The sequence below is a fragment of the Vespa crabro genome, chromosome 7, assembly GCF_910589235.1.
Source record: "Vespa crabro chromosome 7, iyVesCrab1.2, whole genome shotgun sequence".
NCBI lineage: Eukaryota > Metazoa > Arthropoda > Insecta > Hymenoptera > Vespidae > Vespa > Vespa crabro.
The window spans coordinates 1,225,934-1,250,000 of NC_060961.1; the positions used below are offsets into that span (position 1 = coordinate 1,225,934).

At 32.1% G+C, this 24,067-nt stretch overlaps 1 protein-coding gene across 2 annotated transcripts in view; it reads left to right on the plus strand.

Moving 5' to 3' along the window:
• The first annotated feature begins 1,430 nt into the window (after positions 1 to 1,430).
• The window catches only part of LOC124425399 (homeobox protein aristaless-like), a 138,618-nt gene continuing 115,981 nt past the window's right edge, over positions 1,431 to 24,067 (plus strand). The window contains exons 1-2 of one of the 2 annotated variants that reach the window (XM_046965686.1): positions 1,431 to 1,720; positions 5,042 to 5,646. In XM_046965686.1, the coding sequence (XP_046821642.1) occupies positions 5,499 to 5,646 (148 nt within the window). In that variant the 5' untranslated portion in view covers positions 1,431 to 1,720; positions 5,042 to 5,498. Of the gene's footprint in view, positions 1,721 to 2,402; positions 2,617 to 5,041; positions 5,647 to 24,067 lie in introns of those variants that run through there. The other variant, XM_046965685.1, reaches the window with a different exon arrangement.

Genomic DNA, 24,067 nt, shown 5'->3' on the forward strand with positions numbered 1-24,067 from the left:
TCGTCCTGAATGATCGCTCGCTAATGACGGATTATAACGCGCACTACATAATATATATATATATATATATATATATATATATATATATATATATATATATGCATGTATGTATGAAAAGGAAGTTAATTATAGATACCATGTATAAAATAAATCGATCGAGAAAATATTGCCTATGCAGTATCTATGACTTTTTATTACCTGTCTAATTGATCCTATCTTAAAACAAAACAAAACAAAACAAAACAAAACAAAACAAAACAAAACAAAATAGAACAAAATGAAAGGAAAAAAAAAAAGATCCTTTTAAATGAAACCTAAAATTTTTAATAGACAAGTAAAATTTTATTTACATAATATATGATATGAAGTAATATAACAAATGGAGAAACAATTCTGATTATAATATCAATGATATTATATACGAAAGAAAATATTTACGAATAAATAATATAAATGCGTATATAAATTCCATACAAATTTCATAGTGTCGCAAATGAAACTTTAATTACTTACTTACGTTCGTTCGTTCTCTTATTTCCTATTTGTTTTCTTTTTTTCCTTTTATTAATTTATTAAATGAAATCTTTACGAGAAGTTCGATTAATTTTTCCATGCTAATATATATGAAAAAAAAAAAAAAAAAAAATAAAAAAAAAGAAATAATGAGAAAATAGATATATATAAATGAAATTATAATATTTGAAGAACTAACAAACTAAAGTTCGACAAATTGGCAATGACACTTAAACGATAACCCATACCAATCAATAAAATAACATTTACGTATTATTATTTAATATAAAAATAATTGAATTAATATTAAATTAATACAATCGTATTAAGAGAAAAGCTTGGTTAATATTATTAAAGAGAATGCAAAAGAAATTCGAATGTTAGCTCGTAACACACAAGTAACAAAAAAAAAATAAAAAGAAAAAGAAAGAGAACCAAGAGAAAGAAGAAGAAAAGAAAGAGAGAAAATGTCTGAAAATAAATTCTCGTCGTTTGTAATTTCGATACGGGAATCATTTCTCGAGAAATCCTTTCTCTCTCTTTCTCTCTCTCTCTCTCTCTCTCTCAATCCGAAAAAAAAGAAAGAAAGAAGCAAAAAAAAAGGAAAAGAATTAAAAGAGAGTGGTACACGATCGTTGGATGGGCGGAGCTTGTAGATTAGTATGACTCCATTTTGTTTGATAGGGGCGGAGCTTCGTTTGGCGGCGTTGGAGCCACACCAGCTTTAGTTGGTACCCTACCAAAGTTCTCTCTCTCTCTCTCTCTCTCTCTCTCTTTCTCTCTCTCTCTCTCTCTCTCTCTCTCTCTCTCTCACTCTTAGCTCTAGCTAAGGCTACCTCCTCTCGAGTGCCACCACACGATCGAGCACCTCGTGGTGGTGGAGGGAACACGAAGGAGCACATTGCCGAGCAGGAGTTCGCGATACGCGTGTGCCTCTGTGCCTCGCCTTTTCATCGCCGGCTGTGATACGACTGTCTCTCCTATTTCTTTCTCTCTTTTTATCATACGCGTTCGCTTTATCATTTAATTTTTCATTATTTCAATTATATAAAAAGGAGGAAGAGGAAGAAGAAGAAGAAGAAGAAGAAGAAGAAGAAGAAGAAGAAGAGGCAGAAGAAGACGTAGAAGAAGAAAAAGAAGAAGAAGAAGAAAAAAATAAAAAAAGAAAGAAAGAAGTGGTATACCTAAACAACTTCAAAATATCTACGTAAATATTCGATCATATTAAGAAAATCTACCCCCTCTATTTATTCTCTCGCTCAATTAATTAATCCGTAGTGTTTTTTTTTTTTTTTTTACACACACATATATATATATACATATAAGGAGATACATTTTTTCTTTTTGATTTTTATTATTATTATTATTATTATTATTATTAGTACTTTTTTTCCTTCCTTTCTTTTTTTTTTTTTTTTACTCTATTTATTTCTTAACAATTACTTTCACGATCGTAATCTTTATTTTGTTTATTGTCCTTTTTTTTTTGTTCTTTTCCTCCTTTTTTTGCTTTTCTTTCTTTTTCTTTTTTATCCTTTTTCATTCATTCGTGCGCGCGCGCACGCGAGAGAGAAAGAGAGAGAGAGAGACAGAGAGATATAAAAGGAAAGACAAACGATCGATGATTTTTCTTAATTCAATCGTTAATACGAGTACGAATGAATAATATCGATCGTATAATATACTAATATCTAGACGATTATTGGAATAATTTTGTATTATAAACGACGATGGATTTTATGGTGAAGTTATCGAAGTGGACCCACGTGTTTTTGACAGGGCTGTCATAAAATCGGACTCTCAGTTTCTAATGTTGGAAAATAGAAAGATAGACAGAGAGAGATAGAGATAGATAGAGAGAGAGAGAGAGAGAGAGAGAGAGAGACAACAGTACTCGGAATATCGTCGCTCGTCGTCGTGGTTGTCGTCGTGGTTGTCGTCGTGGTTGTCGTCGTGGTTGTCGTCGTCGGTGAACGGAAGAGTTGAGTCACGAATCGTCGACGAGTGGGGAAAGGAGTTTTCTTCCATGAGTATAGAGTATCAAGCTGGTGTAACGCGCGTGGTGTTACGCGGAAGTGAACGTGATGTTCTGACATAATCGACGTAATCATTGGATTACTTTGTTATTACATCTATTTTCTTTATTATCGTGTTCCAACGAATTAACCGATCTTTTTATTTTTTTTTTTTTATCTTGTCTCTCTCTCTCTCTCTCTCTCTCTCTCTCATTCCTTCTTTCTCACTTTCTTCCTTTCTTTATTTTTCTTTCTCTCGTTTTTTTGTTCCTCCTTCTTTTTTCTTTTTTTTTTCTTTTTTCTTTTTTTTCTTTTCCTTTTTTTTCATTTTCTCTTCGACACTCTTCGAATACCTAAATCAACGTTGATTTCAATTGAAACGTGAAATTATTTTTTTCAATATCGAAGAAAAAAGAAAGGAAATATATGCGGATGGGGGGAAAAAAAAAGTGTGAACGTTCGTTATGAAACGTAAAGGTATTTTCAATTTTCTCGTGTTATATTTAATACGGATTATTTACGAAAGGGAAAAGGAAAAAAGGATAAGGATAATTAATGATGAAAAAAAAAAAAAAAAGAAACAAGAAGAAGGAGGAAGAAGAAGAACGAAAAGGAAAGAAAGGAAAGGGAACTTTTTACGAATAAATAAATCGATGTTATTGAGAGGAGAAAAAAAAAATAAAGAAATGAAAAGGAAAATCGAAAGGATCGATGTGTATTCAATTAGATACGTCGAAAATCATGAAGGATTAATACAATTAAGGAATAATTGGAAATCTCATTAAGTACTCGAATACTCTTACGTAGAAACGTGAAAGTAGAGATCAACGTAAACAAAAGGAAGGAATTAGTTTGGGAGGTCACATTCTAAATGAGTTCATTGATCCTTCCTTGTATATTTATAATGCGATAGATATTACCTCGATATTTACACAAACGAATATCGACGATAGTTTTTCTATTTACGTATATAAATAAACAATATATATATATATATATATATATATATATATTGCGCATATTAATTTGTACGATCGTATAAATGATGGATTTCCTCGTATTAAATCATTAGATAATTATCGCCTGTCGGCAAATACATTTATACGCGTCGAAGGAACGCGTAGTGAAATGATAAAATCATACTTCGGATGAATTATATCTTTCGACTAATAAAATATTAGTGAAAATAGTGTAAACAAGTTCGTGAAAAAGAGAGAACAGCTGAACGAACGGATATACGAAGAGAAAAAGAGTATCGTGAAAAAAAAGAAAAAATAAATAAATAAAAAAAAAAAAAGCGAGAGAGGGAGAGAGCAATTAATACATTTCGTGTACATTGTTGTATTTTTGTCTCGAGACGAGTTATTAATTGAATAAAATTTTTAATTAATACGTACAAGTGAATTCGAAGGGACGTTAATTAATAAAGAAGAAGAACGTTAACGACGATTGAATGAATATCTGAGACAATTGGGAAAGAAGAAGAAAAAGAAGAGATTAAAAAAAAAAAAAGAAAAAAAGAAGAAATATTTCGTTCCTTTTTCTCTTTCTCCTTACTTTTCGTTTCTTTTCATTTTTATTTCTTTTCTTTTTTTTTTTTTTTTTTTTTTTTTTGATTTTTAACAACGACAAAAGTATGAAATAATACGAATCGTAATGATATATATGTATCATGTTCAATAACGAAGTTGTACATTGCTTTCTGTTGTGATAAAAACGAACATTTACGCGGAATTCGAAGATAATCGAATGATCCCCAAGTGTCACTTTCTCACTCTCTCACTCTTTCATTCTCTCATTCTCTCATTCTCTCTCTCTCTCTCTCTCTCTTTCTCTCTTTCTCACTCTTTCTCTTTCTCTCTTTCTCTCTCTCTCTCTTTGTCTGTCTGTATACATTTTATATGTATATAGGAATTATGAAATGCGATTGGATTTAAGAAGGGAGAGTGTTTGAAAAAGAAAGAAAGAGAAAGAGAGAGATAATACGATTCGATGACGTACATCGATCGGATCCGTTATAGACCGATCGACGGCACCGAATATTTGCTCGAATTTATCAGCTTTGTAGTTCTCACGGATAAGACGACCTCCGTTTCCGCTTAAAACGATATATATATATATATATATATATATATATATATATATATATATTCTTTTTTTTTCCTCAACTTTCTCAACTTTACCTCATATCATTCGTGGATAAAGAAAGGGAGAGAGAGAGAGAGAGAGAGAGAAAAAAAAGCTGTAGTTAATAATCGATTTCGAAGAACGAAAGAGTAAGATTCAATCGGTTCTCTCCTCTTTTAATATCATAATTGAATGATAGGATTTTTTTTTCTTTCTTTTATATATATATATATATATATATATATATATATATATATATATATATATATATAAATATTTTCTAAATCCAATCTTGAAGTCCGATCTTGAAACTTCTTCGATATACGAAGAAATCGAAATGAGATTTTTCAAAGCATATGATTTATAACGGGATTCGTATTAATTAGGATCTTAAGAAGTGGAACACGAAGGAAGAAAGATAAGAAGAACAAGAAGAAGAAGAAGAAGAAGAAAAAGAAAGGAAGAAAAAGAAAGGGAAGAGAAGAGAAAAAAGTGTGTTTCGAAAGAGTTGTTTCGTACGTTGAAATAAAAGCGTGCTCGTGTTAAAGGTCACTGTCGATGGATAATGCGGAAAACGAAGACGTATGGGCCTTTACGACGATAGTGAAATTTAACTTTTAAAATTCCTTTTTTTTTTTTTTTTCTTTTTTTCTTTTTCTTCCCCCGAATAAAGTGAGGGGGGAGTGTGAAAACGGACGGACGAACGGACGGAGGAGTGAACAAACAGACGAACGAATGACAGGGAGAGTGGGTGGGTGGGTGGTTCGGTAAGCAAGAAAGCAACGGAAAAAAAGAGAGAAAAAAAAAACATACGATAGTTTCCTTGAAGTTATATTGATAAAGATGGATCTTAGTACGACGCCACGTAGGGCCACCGACGGACTCGGTGACCTTCAAAAGACAAGGGTCGCCAAAAGTGTCTTCAGTATACGTAGCCTGGTTGACGTCGAGGATGCTGAGTTTCCAGTGAACGAGGAAGAAATTATGAACGGTGAGTCGTCCTTCCTCTTCTCCATTGAGCTTTATTGATTTTATCGATATTAATGACGATTTGTTTACACGATTTCTTTTTTTTTTTTTCTTTTTTTCTATTTTTCGATCATCTTGTCTCGTTGACACGTTCATGTGAATTTTTTGTCTGATAAACATCGAACTTCTTTTTTTTGCTTCTTTACTTATTCCTTTTCCTCGTGTGATTTTTAAATGCCTACGTAAATATATGATATATAAATAGTAGAAAAACTCTGATAATACGATATTATCATTATTGCATTAATGTATTTATATATAAATAATCTAATAATTTTTAACAAAATATTTATAAATTTATATATTAAATTGATCATTATACTTGATCAAATATATATATATATATATATATATATATATATATATATATATATATATATATAAAACATAAGGAAAGAGATAACCGTCCTCTTTTTTTTCACTCACCGAAAGCATATAAGGAAAATTCTCTTTCCATTACTAGACGCCACAAGTCACTGTTCAACTATCGCGAGACAATTACCATTAACGGATGAGGAATACCGATTATGGCTGATCCGGATTTTTGGAATGCGATCAGTTACGAGAATGTTTCATACGTACATATACATCTACCTACCTACCTACCTACCTACCTACCTACCTACCTACCTACCTACCTACCTACCTACCTACCTACCTACCTACCTACCTACCTACCTACCTACCTACCAACCTACCTACCCACCTAAGTACTTACATACATATATACCTAACCTACCTATCTATCCACCTAACTACAACGTGAACATTTTTTTTTCTTTTTTTCTTTTTTTTTATCGAGTACTCGAGTATAGTTAGGTAAAAGGGTACCTTTTGCGAGATTCGAGAAGAACCCGCGTGATAGTGAGAAGGTTCAGTCGACCCTTATAAAGAACAGAAGTCAATTAAGGAGCATTTAAAAGTCGTTGGTAGATCGTGATAAGACGACGATTAAGTTGGAATTAGTTGTCTCTCTCTCTCTCTCTCTCTCTCTCTCTCTCTCTCTCTCTCTATCTATCTCTCTTATTCTTTATTTCTTTCTCTTTCTCACGCACATATCGTAAGCACACGTATGCATTATAAATGTATACGTAGGTGCGTTGTGTTATGTCGAAAGGGGAAAAAAAAGAAAAAAAAGAAAAAAAATAAAAAAAGAGAAAAAAAAAAGAAAACAAAATAAAAGTAATATTTCGATATGATTATACTCTCGTCATAATGATATACGACATAGATATATATATATATATATATATATATATATATATATATATATATAATTGGTAATTAATTCCTAGATCGTGAGATTTAAATTTTACGCTACGATATTGATATTGCTCGTTATCTCTCTTTTACTTTCTTTCTCTTTCTTTATTTCTTTCTTTCTTTCTTTCTTTCTTTTTCTCATGTTAGAATCGACGTTTCTACAGATATGAATTTGTTTTTCCTTAAGATAGGATATATAAGATAGGATATATGTATATATGTGTGTGTGTGTATGTGTGTGTGTATCGATGGTGTATCGTTTTTATTTCGAATCAATATAACTAGCAAAGCGTTATTATGTTTCTTGGCAACGAAGTTATCAGTTAACAAGCGTCGCCGAGATAATCTGTTTGTATTACATGTACATTAATATCAATGTATCAACTTACTTCCATTAATTCATAAATATCTTATACCCATCCGTTTCATTTAGGCATTATTATTATTATTATTATTATTATTATTATTATTATTATTATTATTATTATTATTATTTATTTATTTATTTATTTACTTTTTTTATCAAATCGCGCAGATACCTTATCATTATCGGATAACCATCATTACATCGATGCTTTAATGAGCCTCCTCCATCCAGTTCGAGTTTATCGTTGGATTTTGCAATCTTCGTTTTTCTTCTTTGCCTTTTTTCATTGTTGTTGTTGTTGTTGTTGTTGTTGTTGTTGTTGTTGTTGTTGCTGATGCTGCTGCTGCTGCTGCTTTTTTTCATTTCTTTTTTCTTCTTCCTTTTCTTTTTCTCTTTCATCATTTTATTTTCTTTCCTTCTTAAATCGCTACGATCAATTTCATTTGATCATAGATTAAAAGTCCCCCCTTCCCCTCCCCGCCTCCGCCACCCCCCCCCCCGGCTTTTCGATCCTATCACGTTTTAAATAATCTCACGAGATTTACATAAATAATGTAATATTACATAAATAATGTATCGTATATAGTAGAACGATCGTTATCGCGATTGGGAATAAGGATTAATAAGGGGATAATTTGAAATTGCGAAGGAAAGAAAAGAATGAAAAAAAAAAAAAAAAAGAAGAATTCTTGGAGTAACACGTTATATACTATAACTAGTTATAATTATACGATATGCAAAAAGAAAATAAATATTGTAAGTATTTAGGAGAGATTACGTAAAATTGATAGTTAAAATGCCTCATTTAGCCATCGAGTTAACGAGAGGAAGAAAGAGAAAAAGAAAGATAGGAAAGGCTGAAAGGAGTGAAGAAAAAAAGAAAAGCAAAATGAGAAAAAAAAATATTATATATATATATATATATATATATATATATATATATAAATAAATAAATAAGGAATTATGGTATGTGTTCGTTAATGATAAAATTAGAAAGGAAAAGAAAGTAAATAAAGAAAGAGAGAAAGGAAAAAAGAAAAGAAAAAAAAATGGACAAAGAAGAAGAAAAAGAAGAAGAAAAAGAAGAAGAAGAAGAAGAAAAAAGAAAACCGAAAAAAAAACGGCTCCCGCGATAACCGAATCTCATTCTCGCTTGATGTTCGGCGTTATCGCTACATGTTATCGGGTAATTAACAAGATAGCCGGTCGATTAACAAATTACTAAAAGCGTATCTTCGTATACGAGGAATGACTACCATGACAATGTTTGTTTCCTACGTAAAACGTATGTGTACGAGTTCGAACGGGTATTAATTATCGAAAAAAAGTTATACTTGAGTAATAATAGCACTTGACTCGAACTAATTTTCAAGTAGCAACGTATATCTACTTCCCTTATCGACGCTTGTTCGTGGCCTTCGATGAGCTGTATATATATATATATATATATATATATATATATATATATATATATTCCTATTCCTTTCGTAACTTTTTGAACATTAATGTGCCTGTTGGCTTTATAGTAACGTTAATACGTTAATTGAAATATTATCTCATTAATCGATCTTATCGTCGTGAAGAAGAAAAAAAATGTTGAACGCTTTTAATGCTGAAAAGACATATAAAATTTACCGTTAACCTAATCTAAATGGATTTTATTTTTCTTTTCCTTTGTCTTTTATTCTTTACCTTTCTTTTATATTTATTATTTTTTCTTTTTTCATTACCCTTTTTCTTTTTTTTTTTTTTTGCTTTTTTCCTTTCTTTTTTTCTTTTCATGTTCGGGCCGATAAACAAAACACTTTCGTCATTGTCGTTAGAGAAAATAAATAGACAGTTAATAATCTTAATGATAGTTAATGAACGAATCATTATTATTATTGACTGAATGTATGTATATATATATGTATTGAATAATAAAAATTTGTTAGGTAAGCCGACAATACTTATCCCATGAAATAGTTTTTTTCTTTTTTTTCGTAATCGCTTAATGAATTTTAATGATAGTAAATATTAACGTCAAGGACAACGATAAATTCACCTTTACCTATCATAATTCGATCGAAATTTATCACAATATAATTTCAAGGTCGAAGGCTAACAAGTAACTAAGGCTTTTACGTTTACTTACTCGCGAAAACCGTACTCAGCGTCCATTATTATGCTCACGGATAATGATGTCTATTTTTTTTTCTTTTTTCTTCTTTTTTTTCCATTTTTGTTTCTTTTACTCTTAGAAAGGGCGTTTTACCTTGTAAATAATCTATCGTTAAACGTTAATATTTTTTTTTCTTTTTCTTTTTTTTTTTTTTTTTTAAATGAAAAACTAAAACGAAATAGTTATTTCAGATAACTTTTGTAAAAAAGAAAAAAAAAAAAAAGAAAAAAGAAAAAAAAATAAAGATAGTCTCTTTTCTATTTTATCTTGTTTTTTATTTATTTATTTTTTATTTTTTCTAACTCCTTCCTTCGATCATGCGATATTTATGCATTTATTTTTTTATAATACATTTTTTTTTTTTTTACGAATAAAATGAAATTTACATTCATTACGAGAACAACTAACCTAATCTCCTATCTTTCTCTCTCTCTCTCTCTCTCTCTCTCTCTATCTCGTACTTATCTATCCCTTTTATTATAGAGCATACAAATCTGTAACGAGAGAAAGAGAAAGAGAAACAGAGAGAGAGAGAGAGAGAGAAAGAGAAAGAGAAAGAGAAAGAGAAAGAGAAAGATAGAGAAAAGAAGGAAGAGAATGCAGAAAGGCTATTGGATCGCGTCGACGCCATGTTACGTGCGGCTTGGTCGATTAAACGCTATAAATGGCCATGACAGAAGGGTGTAATAGAATTGGGGGTACCTAAGTTACGATAGTTTTGTCTCTCTCTCTCTCTCTCTTTCTCTCTTTCTCTCTCTCTCTCTCTCTCTCTCTCTCTCTCTCTTTCTCTCTTACTCTTTTTTTGTTCTCCGCCAATAGGGAAGCAAGATTCTCTCGGGGGAGAAAACCTTCGTGTACTTGATAGCCCCTTTTCGCGAACGAGGGTTTGAAGTTCCTTTTTTCCTTCTCTCTCTCTCTCTTCTTCTTTTCTTTTTATTCTTTTTTTTTTGTTTCTTCTTCTTCTTCTCTTTCCTTCTCCTCAGAGAGATAAGATAAGGGACGTTAGTGAAATGTTATTTGGCCATAATCGATTTCGATTGTTAAGTTAAAAGGTCCTTTTACACGATTTCATATGTTTCTAATTCGATAAAAGTAACTGTCCCGTATTATGTTTTGTTTCGTTTCGTTTTTTTTTTCTTTTTTTTTCTTTTTTTTTTTTCTTTTTTTTTTTTAACGAACTATAATAAATAGGTATGTTGATGCGCGTGTATGTGTGTGTGTGTATATATATTTATAAATATATATATATATATGTTAAATGATATTTTTAGTATGGTAATTTTGTTAGGTAAGCTGACCATTAAGAAAAAATTAATTCTTTCTCTTTTTCTTTTGTCGTTTTGTTTAAGTAATATTATTATTAGATATATTTTTAGAAAGTGTATAATGAGTGATTCATTAACTAAAAAGGAAATATTATTTTGAAAAGATATCATTAAAAGAATTATAAATATATTCTAAAATAGATAATACTTTGTTAAATATTTAAATGTTAAAGAAAGTAATTGTTTTTCTTTATTTTTTTTTTTTTTCTATTCTGTTTCTTTCTTTCTTTCTTTTTTTTCCTTTTTCTTTTTTTTTCTTTTTTTTTTTTTTTTTTTTTTCTTTCTTTCGTCAGTTACAGATATGCATTATGTTATTTGTCAAGTAGATTAATTATTAGAGAAATGAATTTCTTTAATTTTTTTTTTTTTCTTTCTTTCTTTCTTTTTATTACCTAAGTAATAACATGAGTGTATAAGTATATTTGATAAGAAAAAAAAAAAAAAAAAAAAAAGAAAAAAAGAAAAAATATTTGTATTTCTTGAAACATTAATTTCAAATGACGTCATGTGCGAAATAATGTTTCTTAATAGATTAGTTAATTTATCAAACAAAGTAAATTATTTTCTTTGATAAATTATAATCGATTAGTGATAATAATGTTATGTGTCATATGAGACGTAGATTTGAATTGAGAAAAAAAGAAAGAAGAAGAAGAAGAAAAAGAAAAAAGAAAGAAACAAACGAAAGAGGTTATTACTTCGAAAATAATTTATATCATTAAAATTTAATATAGTCACAAGTACTTTACTATTATTATCATATACGATTATTTAATTTATATTAATGATTATTAATAATTTTTTGTACGAAGTGGTAATTGACCGGTGAATCTATCTTATTTTTAAAAGGAACAACGACGACGACGACGATCGAGGTATTAAAAAATCTAATCTACAAGCTTAACGAAAAATCTCAGGCTCGTTCTTCGTCGTTCGTTCTACGCAATACACGACGAGAAGTTGCTAATTGCGAGAAAGAGAGAGAGAGAGAGAGAGAGAGAGAGAGAGAGAGAGAAGTTCAACCAACAATACGTGCCGGTAGGGCCGTAAATAATGTTGCACGGTTTGGTTTTACGCTTGCGCATAGCTGATTGGTCGAGCCAAGTAGAGCCGCTAATTGTGTTTTATTAGCTCTGGTCCCTTGTCTCTCTCTCTCTCTCTCTCTCTCTCTCTCTCTCGCTCATCGTTCTTTTATTATTTTATTTCTTCCTCCTTCTTTCTTACTCGTTATCCGTAGGATCGAACGTATTTGAAATTTCAGCTTAACTAACTTGGTTCTATGTAGTAGTTAAGAGTAACGTATTAAAACTATAAACAACATTGTTATTAACTTTGTACTTACTATGGATTGTATAGAATAAGTAACTACATTAACTATAATAGTGATTACGTTGCACGTATGAGATGCACTTACGTGCACACGTGTAAGTGTATACGTGTAAATATATTCTATGCATTTGCGTAGAATCGAAAATGCACGTGGTAAGTAACAAGATGAGCCAATGGCCTTGATGCCAAACTACCTGTCTCGTTCTTGGATCCTCGTTAAGGTTTGTTAGAGAGAAAGAGAGAGAGAGAGAGAGAGAGAGAAAGAGAGAGAGTCTAATTTGGAAAACGTTTGGGTTTGCGGTTAAATGGCGAGACAAGCGGAGAATGGCACGAAAGTGGAAAATGACATTCGATTAGTTCTTCGAATCGTTTTCGAAGTTTCGACTAATGTTTGATAAACGAGAAACATAGTTGGACACGAAAGTGAGAATGGACAAAAATTTGTGATCCCTCTCGTTCTTTTTTCCTTTTTCTTTTTTTTTCTTTTTTTTCCTTTTTTTTTTGTCCTTCCGGTAATAGCGAAAATACAATTTTTAATATATAATAAGATATCGTTAATATGCTTTTCGTATGTAAAACAAACGAAAGAGAATGAAATGAAGGGAAGTAAAAAAGAAAAAAAAGAAAAATACTTCGAAAAATTTTCAATCCTTTCTTGTTTTTTTTTTCATTTCAAGAGAAAATCGACCGAGTTCAAATGGTTTTTTGTTCTTTTTTTTTTTCTGAAAACGCACAATCTAATACGTAATAAGATCTCGTTAATATGATTTTGATGTTGAAAAGGACAAAAAGGTAAAAGGAAAAGGAAAACTTTCAATTGTTCCTTCATATTTGTTTCTTTTTTACAAATTCTCTTTTTTTTTTCTTTTGGTTTTTTTTCTGTTGTTTTTTTTTTATAAACAAATCTAACTTAAATCTCCGCTTGAATACGAACGTTGAAAGCAAATTCTTTTTCTTTTTCCACGAGATATTATTCCTTTAGAAATTAATCTTGGCGAATCGCGTTATATTACATTCGTAATTATTAATAATTAAAATTAATAATATTGGATATTTAATTGATTCGATATCAAAGTGATATTTAGTTTTGAAAATTTCGTCAATCAAAAAGTGCACTTGTATCCAATTCTTTCTCTTTCCGGTAAGAACAGCGTCGGCGGTGAATACGGAAGAGAGGGGAAAGGAGGGGATAAACTCTTATTACACCGAAGAGGATACCAAGGGGAAGGGCATGCTGGTGTGCAATCAAATAAATTAGTCGGAATTACGCGGGCCATGAGGCCCGCGTTGCAGTGTTGCAGTGTGTAGGCGCTTACCGCTCGTCCTCGCCACCAATTAGCGAAGCTTTATCCCATGCGAACCTTATATATATATATATACACACACCTATGTACATATATATATACACTTATATATATATATATATTTCACTTGGCACTGGTATATCGTTTTCCGAGAAATTCGTGGTTGTTCTCCATCGCAAAGGAGGAGAAAAAGAGACTACAAAAATTGGATTGAGAAAAAAGAAAAAGAATAAATAAAAAGAAAAAAGAGAGAGAAAGATATATATATATATATATATAATACATTTCGTGCGATATTTTATCTCTTTCTTTTTCTCATTGATTTATTTTTCTTTATTGTCGTCTTCATCATCATTGTCATCGTCGTCGTCCTAGTCGTCGTCGTCGTTGTCGTCGTCGTCGTTGTCGTCGTCGTTGTTGTCGTCGTCGTTGTTGTCGTCGTTGAAGGTGACTCTCCCTCCCTTTTTTTTTTTATAAAAACACACGTTTGTTGTCATGCGCTACATATAGAAGAAGAGAAACGCGTTTAAGGGCGAGATCCCTCTCTCTGCCATAAATGGTGATCAGTGTCTCGTTTAAACGAGTAAAGTAAGTACATATGTATGTATGTATGTAAGCCGACTTCCCTGGATTGTTATAGTTAACTTAGTATAAGGATCAAATGAAAAAGGATTAGATTGAAATAGGACAAACGTTTGACTTTCAATTACGATGTCCTCTCCCTCTTTTTTCATTCGAAAAAAAAGTATTCTAAGTAAAATGGATTCTTGATTATTCCTCGTTTGTTCGTTTAAACGAAGTCTAACGAAGATTTCTTTTTACAATACCTAACGATAGCAATTAAAAGTTCGAATTAGTATTCAATGTGCCCTACGTACGTACTTTAGGTATTTATTTAATTACTTATCCATTTAATTCCATACCTATTCGGACTTGTTTAATTGTTTAAACTTGATTTGTATGTATAAATGGTTTGGAAAGAGATTTCGACGAAGTAGAATTAAGGATTTATCTGATGTTTAAATAACGATCTATCAAAAAGCATTATTTGTTATAAATAAATAAATTTATTCGTTCGTACGTACGTACATACGATACGTATTATCCAACGATATATATCCAATTGATTGATTTAAATAATAATAAATAAATTCGATATACGGTGTACTTTATCAATAGGAAATCGATATCTTGCTATATAATATAGAATAGGTATCTAGTTATTACCTATAGGATAAGTAATAAGTAATATATATTAAAATTATAAATTATTACCAATAACTTGATGAAGGGGCAGTTATTATTGAAAAATAATTCTTCTCTGCCCTGATTGTGAAATAGAGTTTACAACGGTCAATAAACGAAAGTGTCGTAATTTTCTTCTAACCGGACACGATTCTCGTGGGAGTGATGATGTAGTAACGATCACGAGAAAGAAATAAAGAGAGAGAGAGAGAACGATAGAGATAGAAATAGAGATAGATAGATACATATGTAGATAGACTGATAGATAAATAGAGAGAGAGAGAGAGAGAGAGAGAGAGAGAGAGAAAGTTCAGTGCTTCGGGGTAGTAAAGTACTATAATAGTAAAGAAGAATATTCAAGAAAACTGTGACGGGACTTGAAAACGGTTACCGCGTATTCTTGCGTGACGTGTTATTAGCCGATTGGCTCATTAATCGCTCCGTCGATCCGAGACAATCCCGTCTTTCTCTCTCTCTCTCTCTTTCTCTCCTACATCCCCTTAACCTTCTCCTACCCTGAATCTCCCTCCACCACTCCCGCAGCCCAATCCCCGTTACGTTTTTCCAATGCCTTTATCTATCTCTCCCTCATTTGGATTATAGGAAGTAATTGCTAATCGCTAATTGCGAATTCGAACACTCCATCCAATTAACTCGGTCCCTCATTCTTTACTAGAATAGATCGGTAAGTTATTTACTTTCTACCGATTAACACAATGGAAGCGAAAAGCCCTTAACGAAAATAAAAAAAAAAAAAAAAAAAAAAAGAAAGAAAAAAAAGAAATTCGAAATTCTCTTTCGTCGGGAAATAATTATGTAATAAAAACGTATCCACCAACCCGGTTAACCTAACCTATCTACTGCTTCTAACCTATAAACGGATAAACGATCTCGTGAATTTCCTGTCGTTAACAATGAAGCACATAAGTAAGGGAACTTTTAACGTTTTAATAATGAAGTAAGGGAAAAAATTTTTGAGAGTCTCGTTTTAATAGTGGACGTTTAACCGATCCCGTATGTCTTAATTTCTTTAAAACTATCATTATTTCCTCCCCTCCTCCCTCCCTCCCTTCTCATACACCTGTTTAACACAGCGTATCGTAATCGTTATGGCGTCCAACGTCATATGTTATCCGTTTATACGTGTATATATATATACATATGCATACATACGTCGTACATACGTATATACATACATTCATACATACATATATAATACATGGACAATTCTTTCTTTTTTTCTTTCTTTTCTAACGAAATTTCGAGGTTAGATTTTCGAGGTTAGATTTTTGAGGTTAGATTTTCGAGTTGAGAGAAAGAGAGGGGGGGAGAGAGAGAGAGAGAGAGAGAGAGAGAAACAAAAATGGAATTTCAGAGAGAAGAAAAGAAAAAAAAAAAGAAAAATAGATAGACAAGGTGATAGATTAGGATGAGAGGGGGAGGAGATGGGGGATAGATGAGGAGCCTTTTCGATCAATTAGCTCTAATAAATGGCGTCCGCGTTGAAGTCGAGCTAGCGATCGAGTCTCGGCGGTCAATAGGGTGGGAGGAAATATTATTCGAACGGTCTCGGCCGGTCTGTGGGTTTATGCTATTAAAAATGTAAATATCTGCTGGCGGCTCGTTATCGGATGTAAATATGGCGGCGGTCTCGGGCCAGATGCTGATGGGAGTAACAGAGACAGACAGAGAGAGAGAGAGAGAGAGAGAAAGAGAAAGAGAGAGGGAAAGAGAGAGGGAAAGGTAGCTTTCCAGTTCTCTTTTGTTTCGTTATTTATTGGAATGCATAGCGCTTGGTTAAACGAAAGGAGGGAAAAAAAAAAAAAGAAAAAAATGAAAGAAAGAAAGAAAGATACGGCCAACCCCTCTTCGAAACGTTTCAATCCGAAAACGTTAAACGTTGAAAAAGTCCGAGACACACCTTCCATATTTTCCAGGCGTCCTCGTTTATGGATTTCTATTTATCTCTCTACGAGAAGATTAGTCGTACATTAGTATTTCAAGGTCTTGAATGAGTCGAGACGATATCGGAAAAAATGTTTGGATATCTATTACTTGCCTGATGTCTCTCTCTTTCTCTCTCTCTTTCTTTTTCTCTGTGTGTCTATCCGTCTGTTATTTCTCTATAATTTTTAGGACGGATGAGTCAATGCGGCTGATGTGGCTACTTAAAATTCGAGATTATTATAGAGGTTGATAATTGTTCCGAAGTGAACAGTTGTTAGTCATCTTTCTTTCTATTTTCCGGGGTGGAAGAGAAAAGGTGGAGGAGTAGGAGGAGGAGGAGGAGGAGGAGGAGGAGGAGTATAGAGTCGGCTTGCAAACTGTCGGCTCGTTTCGTAGATGCTCTTCTCTCTCTCTCTCTCTCTTTCTCTCCATACCAAAGCTTTGATATATGACTCAATAAAACGAGACCCAAGGCGGGCCTCGTGTAAATATCAAACGTAAAATGTTCACCTCGTTAAATTCTTCTCGGATCCTCGCCGGTTCCTCTTTCTTTTTCGTTAAGGGAATGGGAAAAAGAAGGAACCTTGTGGAAAGGGAAACGTTAAATGGGAATGGGAAGGAAGAGAAAATGAGAGATGGTTAACTTATTTACATATGTACATATGGAGATACATTCATAGCAAGTAAATGTACTTACTTACTTACTTACTTACTTACTTATTTACTTATTTATTTACTTACTTACACAAGGGAAAGAGAACGTGGGACGATCACGAGCATGTGCCAATTAGGAATTTCATATAATTAATGTAGAACAAGTCGAGTCGCGCTTGGACGTCTAATAACTAGAACATGGAAAAGAGTAATGGCTGTGAGCTGGATAGACTTGTTTGTCTACATTATAGAAATAAATCCGACATTCGGATCCGATCCACCATAGTTTCGTTTTCTATTAATTGGATTCCGAACGTGGTCATCGCATTGTTTCTACATTCTAATCGAATCTATTTTCTTCTTTTTCTTTTCATCTCTTTTCTTTCTTTTCGATCAGACTTTTTTTATTCTTCTTCTTCTTCTTCTTCTCCTCTTTTTTTTTTCTTTTTTCTTTATTTTTTTCTCCTCTTCGGTTCGAGAAATCATTTGAACGAGGTCATTTGAAATATTATGTGAAAAATTTTTCTCACGTAATATTTCAAATGATTGGTTTTATTTTTGTAAAAGAGAAAAAATAGCAAATGAGGAAAGAGAGAAAAAGAAAGAAAAAAAGAGATAAAGTGTCAGCCTCGAAGTGCATTGTTGTCTCTGTGTTCTTTTTCTTTCTTTTTTTTTTTTTTTTTGTTCGATTTAAAAGACTCGCGCGCGTCTGAGATGGACCTTCGTCTCGTTCGCGCGTGCCTTTCACCTTGCTCAATTTCCGGGAGCGAGCTAAAGTTCTTATCCGTGGAAGCGGAAATTTGTAATTAACCGAACGGCCCCGGAAATTAGTCAACGAACCTCGCGCGAACCGATCGTTCAAGGTCCCTATTGCCATTGATCCCCTTTCGAAAGAAAAAGAAAAAAGGAGAAAAAAGAAAGGAGAAGAAAGAAAAACGTTTACAAGTTAATTGACCGGTCGATCGACGAAACGATTCTCTTCCGACATCGTATAAAATAAAATTTATTATATTTAATAAGAGGATAAATATTGATTTGAAAAAAAAAAAATCAATCGAATTATAAATTTCCTTCAATCTTCGTTACGTACTTCTTTATCCTTCTGTTCTTTCTTTTTTTATTTTCCTTTCTTTCTTTTTTTTTTTTCTTTTTTTCTTTCTTTTTCTTTTTGTCATTAATCTTTTTACAAACGATAAACATTGAATTATAAATGTTAACAAGCTACGACGAAATAATGAACAATCAATGCAAGAAGCTCGTGAAGCTTTTTCGTTAAGACACGATCTTCAAATCTTAAGATATAATTATTCTTATAATAAATAATTTTTTATATTTGTTGAAGTAATCACCATATAAATTACAAATGATTAATAATTAATTATATTATAAAAATTAAAAATTTTTAATTTCAATAGTAATTTTATAATCTTATATTTAACTATATTTAAGAGGAATTTTTAAGATAGTGAAAAATAAAAATATAAGGTATTTATGAAATTGAAAAAAGAAATATTAAAAATTAATAATTTAATTTAAATATATATATAAATATATATATAAATATAAATATATATATATATATATATATATATATATATATATATAAAATGAATAATATTTATTTGTAAAAGAAAGAAAAAGAAAAAGATTTCCAAAGAAATATCCCTCGAAGGAAACGATTTTTTTTTTCTTTTTTTTTTTTTTTTGAGAACGGTGAAAAGGGAAGAAAGAAATTCGACTCGCGACCTTCTTTTTGCTTCGTTCCTTTTTTTTTTCTTTTTTTTTTTCTTCGAGTTCACCCACTTTCCCGCGGGGGTCATATGTTTTCGAGGTGTCATTAGAACGAGAGAAGGAGTCATTAAATATAACAGTAATATCGCTATCAGATGTTCGCGAGTGCTAAGAGATTATTCAGATTATCGGCAGGTGCGCATCTTAATGACCGACGAAATTACAGGCCGAAATTAGTCGTGTCCTGAGAAATACGAGAAAACATAATTGAAGTGCCGAGTGTCATACGCTCGTTTACGCCGTCTCGCGTCGTAGCCATATCCGAGATGGATGTCGAAGATATAGCTGCTTACACATATCTATATCTGTATATATATATATATTTTAAACTAGGTGTCATTTTTGAAAATACGAATTATATTATTCTTATACGTTCGCTTGGAAGCGTGAGAAATTAATTACCTTTAGGTCTAATTAAAATAACTCGTAGAAATTAAACATATATTTTTGATGAAATTTTGGTGATCGGTCATATTGAAAATTTTTGCACATGTAGAAAGGAAAAGAATAAAAAAAAAAAAGAAAAAAGAAGAGAGAGAGAGAGAGAGAGAGAACGTATTTCGTACGTAAAGAAATCTTTCTTAAGGGAGAAAGAAAAAAGAAAAATAAATAATAGAAAATCTTACTTTAATTATAATAGGAATTTCGTGCAAAAAAATTATAATAAAAGAAAAAGAGGGACTGGTGTACACCAGCTGTCTACATTATACTTTCTTCCCGGCTCGTATGATTGTTTAATGATCGGATCCAAGCAAGATAGTTTTTGTTAGGATCGACGGGACGCTTCGATGGATCGACGATAGAAAGAAAGAGAAAGAGAGAGAGAGAGAGAGAGAGAGAGAGCCAATACTGGCACTCTTTTTATTCCCTCGTAAATCGACTGTCCACCTGATCTCATCTGAATTGCACCTGATCGTTTCTTTTGGATTCTCCTGGACTAATTTCGTTGTTGGCTGCGATTCGCTCGAGAGACAGTTGTTTGTTTTCCTTACCCAACAGCACCTCATGACGAAAGAAAAACTCGACTCATGCTTTTATAGTTATACACATTTATTTTTCATACCGTTTCAAGCTCTATTATATTTTATCCCATATACGTGTTTATACGGTAAATACGGTATTTTGCAGTATTTATTTATTCTGATTCGAATACACGATAAAGCGCGTTCGTTTATTTTTCGTTACGATCAAGAGAAAAAAAAAAAAAAAAAAAAAAAGAAAAAAAAAATTAAAAGAGTAAAAAGAGGAAGAAGACATAAAGAAAGGAAAGAAAAGACATAGGATGAAAATTCAATGTGTATCGCTTTCGCTTGTGTACGACACATTTATGCACTTTTTTCACATAACACACTTATGTACATATTATCATATTTTATCCTTTCAACAATTAGAATAACAAAAGCGTATGTTATTCGTATTCTTTTTAATATCGATCTCATGCGAATCGGATGACACAGTAAATAGGACACATGCATCAGGTCAAATACGATCCTTTTGTTATTTTATAATAGGTCCGCAGGTGTTGGACGATTAGCTTAAAAGGTACCGGTACCGCGACGATTTCTTTTATCCTTTTCTTTCATCCTTCAATGATTCGCTACTTTCCCTTCTGAAGAAGCGAGGATATGAGAGATTAATAGTTCTTTCATATCGTTTAAGGTTTTCATCCTTCTATACTCGTTTGATGGAAATGGTCGAGATGGAAAGTCGTGTGTCAAAAAAAAAAAAACAAAAAAAAAAAAACAAAAAAAGAAAAAGAAAAGAAAAGAAAAGAAAATCGAGAAAGAAAAGAAGAATTTCTTTTTCCACATAAAAGGAAAAAGAAAAAAGAAGAAGAAAATTAGTAAATTTATAAATATATCCATTTACAAAAATATATAATTAAATTAATAAAATTTTAAATAAAAAATTAAATTAAAAAAAATTAATAAAATTATAATTGAATTAATAGATAAATGAAATAAATGGAAAATATTTTCAATGATTTATAATATACTCATACATGTATAAATACTTACATACGTATTAATCGTTTGTAAAAATAATTTTACAAATTCACTCGATTCATTTTGACTTATTCATACTTGTGATCGATGAAGAAATGATTTTACGTTATCATTAAATCCTCAAATAATTGGACTCGTTCGTTTGGCCGTGTCATCATTGGATTCGATGGCGTTCATATGGCGGTAAGCCCACAATACTTATCTTAACCGAATTTACGAAAAACACTTTGCTTTCGAACGACCACCGTCGGCTAAGAAATCCATGTAGGTAGCCACCGACGGAGCTTTCGACATTCCTGACCATTCCACCTTGACCATTCTCTTGACATTCTCTTACCAAATTCTCCCGTTTAGTGATCTACAACGACTCGACTAATCAACCGATCGTGTTAAACTCGTGTTTACTAATGGATTCCACGAATTGTCTATTCTCTTAACGAGACTCATCAACGAGACCACGAGAAACTTTTTCTTTGTTATTGCATTTTATTTCTTTTTTTCTTCCTTTTTCGTTGTTATTTTTTCTTTTTCTCATCAAATAAGATTTTTCCGTTCTAAAAATCTCTCCCAATTCTCTACCCCCCAAAAAAAAAATATATATATATATATATATACGTATTCTATATATGTATATACATACATATGTGTGTATGTATATGTGTATTTATATATGTATTTAATTGTTAATTGTTATTTATATTGTTTACATATTGAAAGATTGAAAAGACATAAAAGTAAATTAACTATTGTAAATATATATTTGTTCAGTGGTCATCCTGTATATGAGTTTATTTACGTTCAATTTTCTATACGTATTATCGTCTTCGACGAGTTTTCACATTGTTCTCTTTTATATCACACAGGTCAATGGGGGAGGGGGAGGGGCGGCGGCGGGGCGAGGGGGGGGAGGGGAGGGGAATTTTATTTGACCATCCTTCTAACGAGGATAAATTGTTCGAAAGTATAATAAATCTTTTTAAATATCAACTAGCACGTTGATATATCGCACAATATGTATTTACAATAAGAACATATTTCCATGATTCTCTTGCGGATTTTATTATAATCTGTGACTAAGTAGCTACCTGTAGGAAATACCTTTTAGAATCGTCTTAATGTCGTTGATGATTTACAAGCAGAAAGGAAAGAAAAGTGATGGTGATTTGTACGGTCAAGGGTAAGAAAAGGATAGGGGTAAAATTGTTATGGCACTTTGTGGATAAAAATTATCTGAGAAAATTTGAGGTGAAAGTGAAACTTTTGAAGAAGGTGAACAGGGGATAAGGATAAGGGTAAGGGATATAAGGGTGAATCACGATTTTTCTTTTCATCGGTTATCGGTTGTCACGTGGTTAAAGCAAATCCATTAGTTGGTACGGCCCTGATTGGTTAAGAGCGCTCACTCTTTGCTTTCTTCTTCTGTCTTTCTTTCTTTCTTTCTTTCTTTCTTTCTTTCTTTCTTTCTTTCTTCTCTCTTTATCAAGGAGCCCGAGTTATCTACCGGACGGGTGCACGCACCAGCAATGAAGAGGCACTTACGATTAGAGTTCTTTTTCGAAGGTCCACTTACGCGATGGTCCACTAAAAGTTGGCACTGCTCGTAAATCGGCCATGAACCAAACGAGAATTCCATTTGAGAATATTTCACAAGAACGCGACGGACAGTCTAGACGTTTGCCTGATAAATCTGTCGTCTTTGGTATCACTTACTGACGAGACATTTTTGAGAAAATTTTCTTCCAAATGTAAAAAAAAATTAAAACGACGGTCCTTGCGGTCATTGGGATTTGTCGTAAGAGAAAAGAAAAGAAAAAAAAAAGAAAAAAAAAAAGAAAAAGAAAACAGAAAAAGGAAATTAAAAAAAAAATGAAAAAGGAATTTTTTTTCACTCGCTCTTTCTCTCTCTCTCTCTCTCTCTCTCTCTCATTTTTTCTCCTTTTTTTGCCTTATCTAAATCCGTTCAAAAATAATTCCATTGAAAATCTGTAAAGTAATTTTTATCGTTTCTGACCGATCAAAAAATATAGATCTCTACGATATCTTAAGATAGAATATAATTTTCTTTTTTTATATTAAAAAAAAAAAAGTAATAATAATAATAATAATAATAGTAATAATAATAATAATAAATCAGAATAAAAGAAAAACAAACAAACAAAGAAGAAGATTTATAATTGATAGCTTATAATACTAATAGAAAACAAACACGACGCGTAGGTGCTAGGTATATCGATCGGTCTCGAGTATACCTCGTAACACGCGATTCATCGAGAGAGAGAGAGAGAGAGAGAGAGAGAGAGAGAGAGAGAGAGAGAGAGAGAGAGAGAGAGAGAGAGAAAAGAGAATGAGAATGAGTGAGCGAAAGAGAGACAGACAACTTTTGATTTATCTTCGCTTTAGCGGACAATCGCACACACGTCGGCCAATCGGTGTTCTCCCTCTGCCCTCTGTGCATTCACCCCTTTCCCCCCTCCGCCCATCTCTCTCTTTCTATATATATATATCGCTATCTCTTTCCTCACCCTCTTCTCCGTCTCACCGTATTAAGATTCTTAATGACGATATCGTCGATCCTACCCCACCCCCTCCCCCTTGGCGGTCAATATGGCTATGTGTCCTCCTCCTGTGGGTCATTGAACTCACGCCTTCTTAATGGATTCTTCGAACTTTAGCTTGCATGATTAATTTTGTATCGAACAGTATGAAACGGAATAAACGACTTGTTCGGAAAAGGATAAAGGATAATCGAAGATGTAACGCCCGTGTATGATACGTTCTCGAGTACATAAGTCACGAAGAAATCGATTTGGATCGATGAATTTTTTATCCGAGAGAAAAGGAAGAAAGGAAGGAAGAAAGGAAGAAAGAAAAAAGATGAAAATGAAAAAGAAGAAAGTAGGAAAAGTAAAAGAATTTCGTGGCAATCATATTTTTCTTTGCTTTCTCTTTTCTTCTTCTTCAACTTCTTCTTCTTTTTCCTTTTCTTTTCTT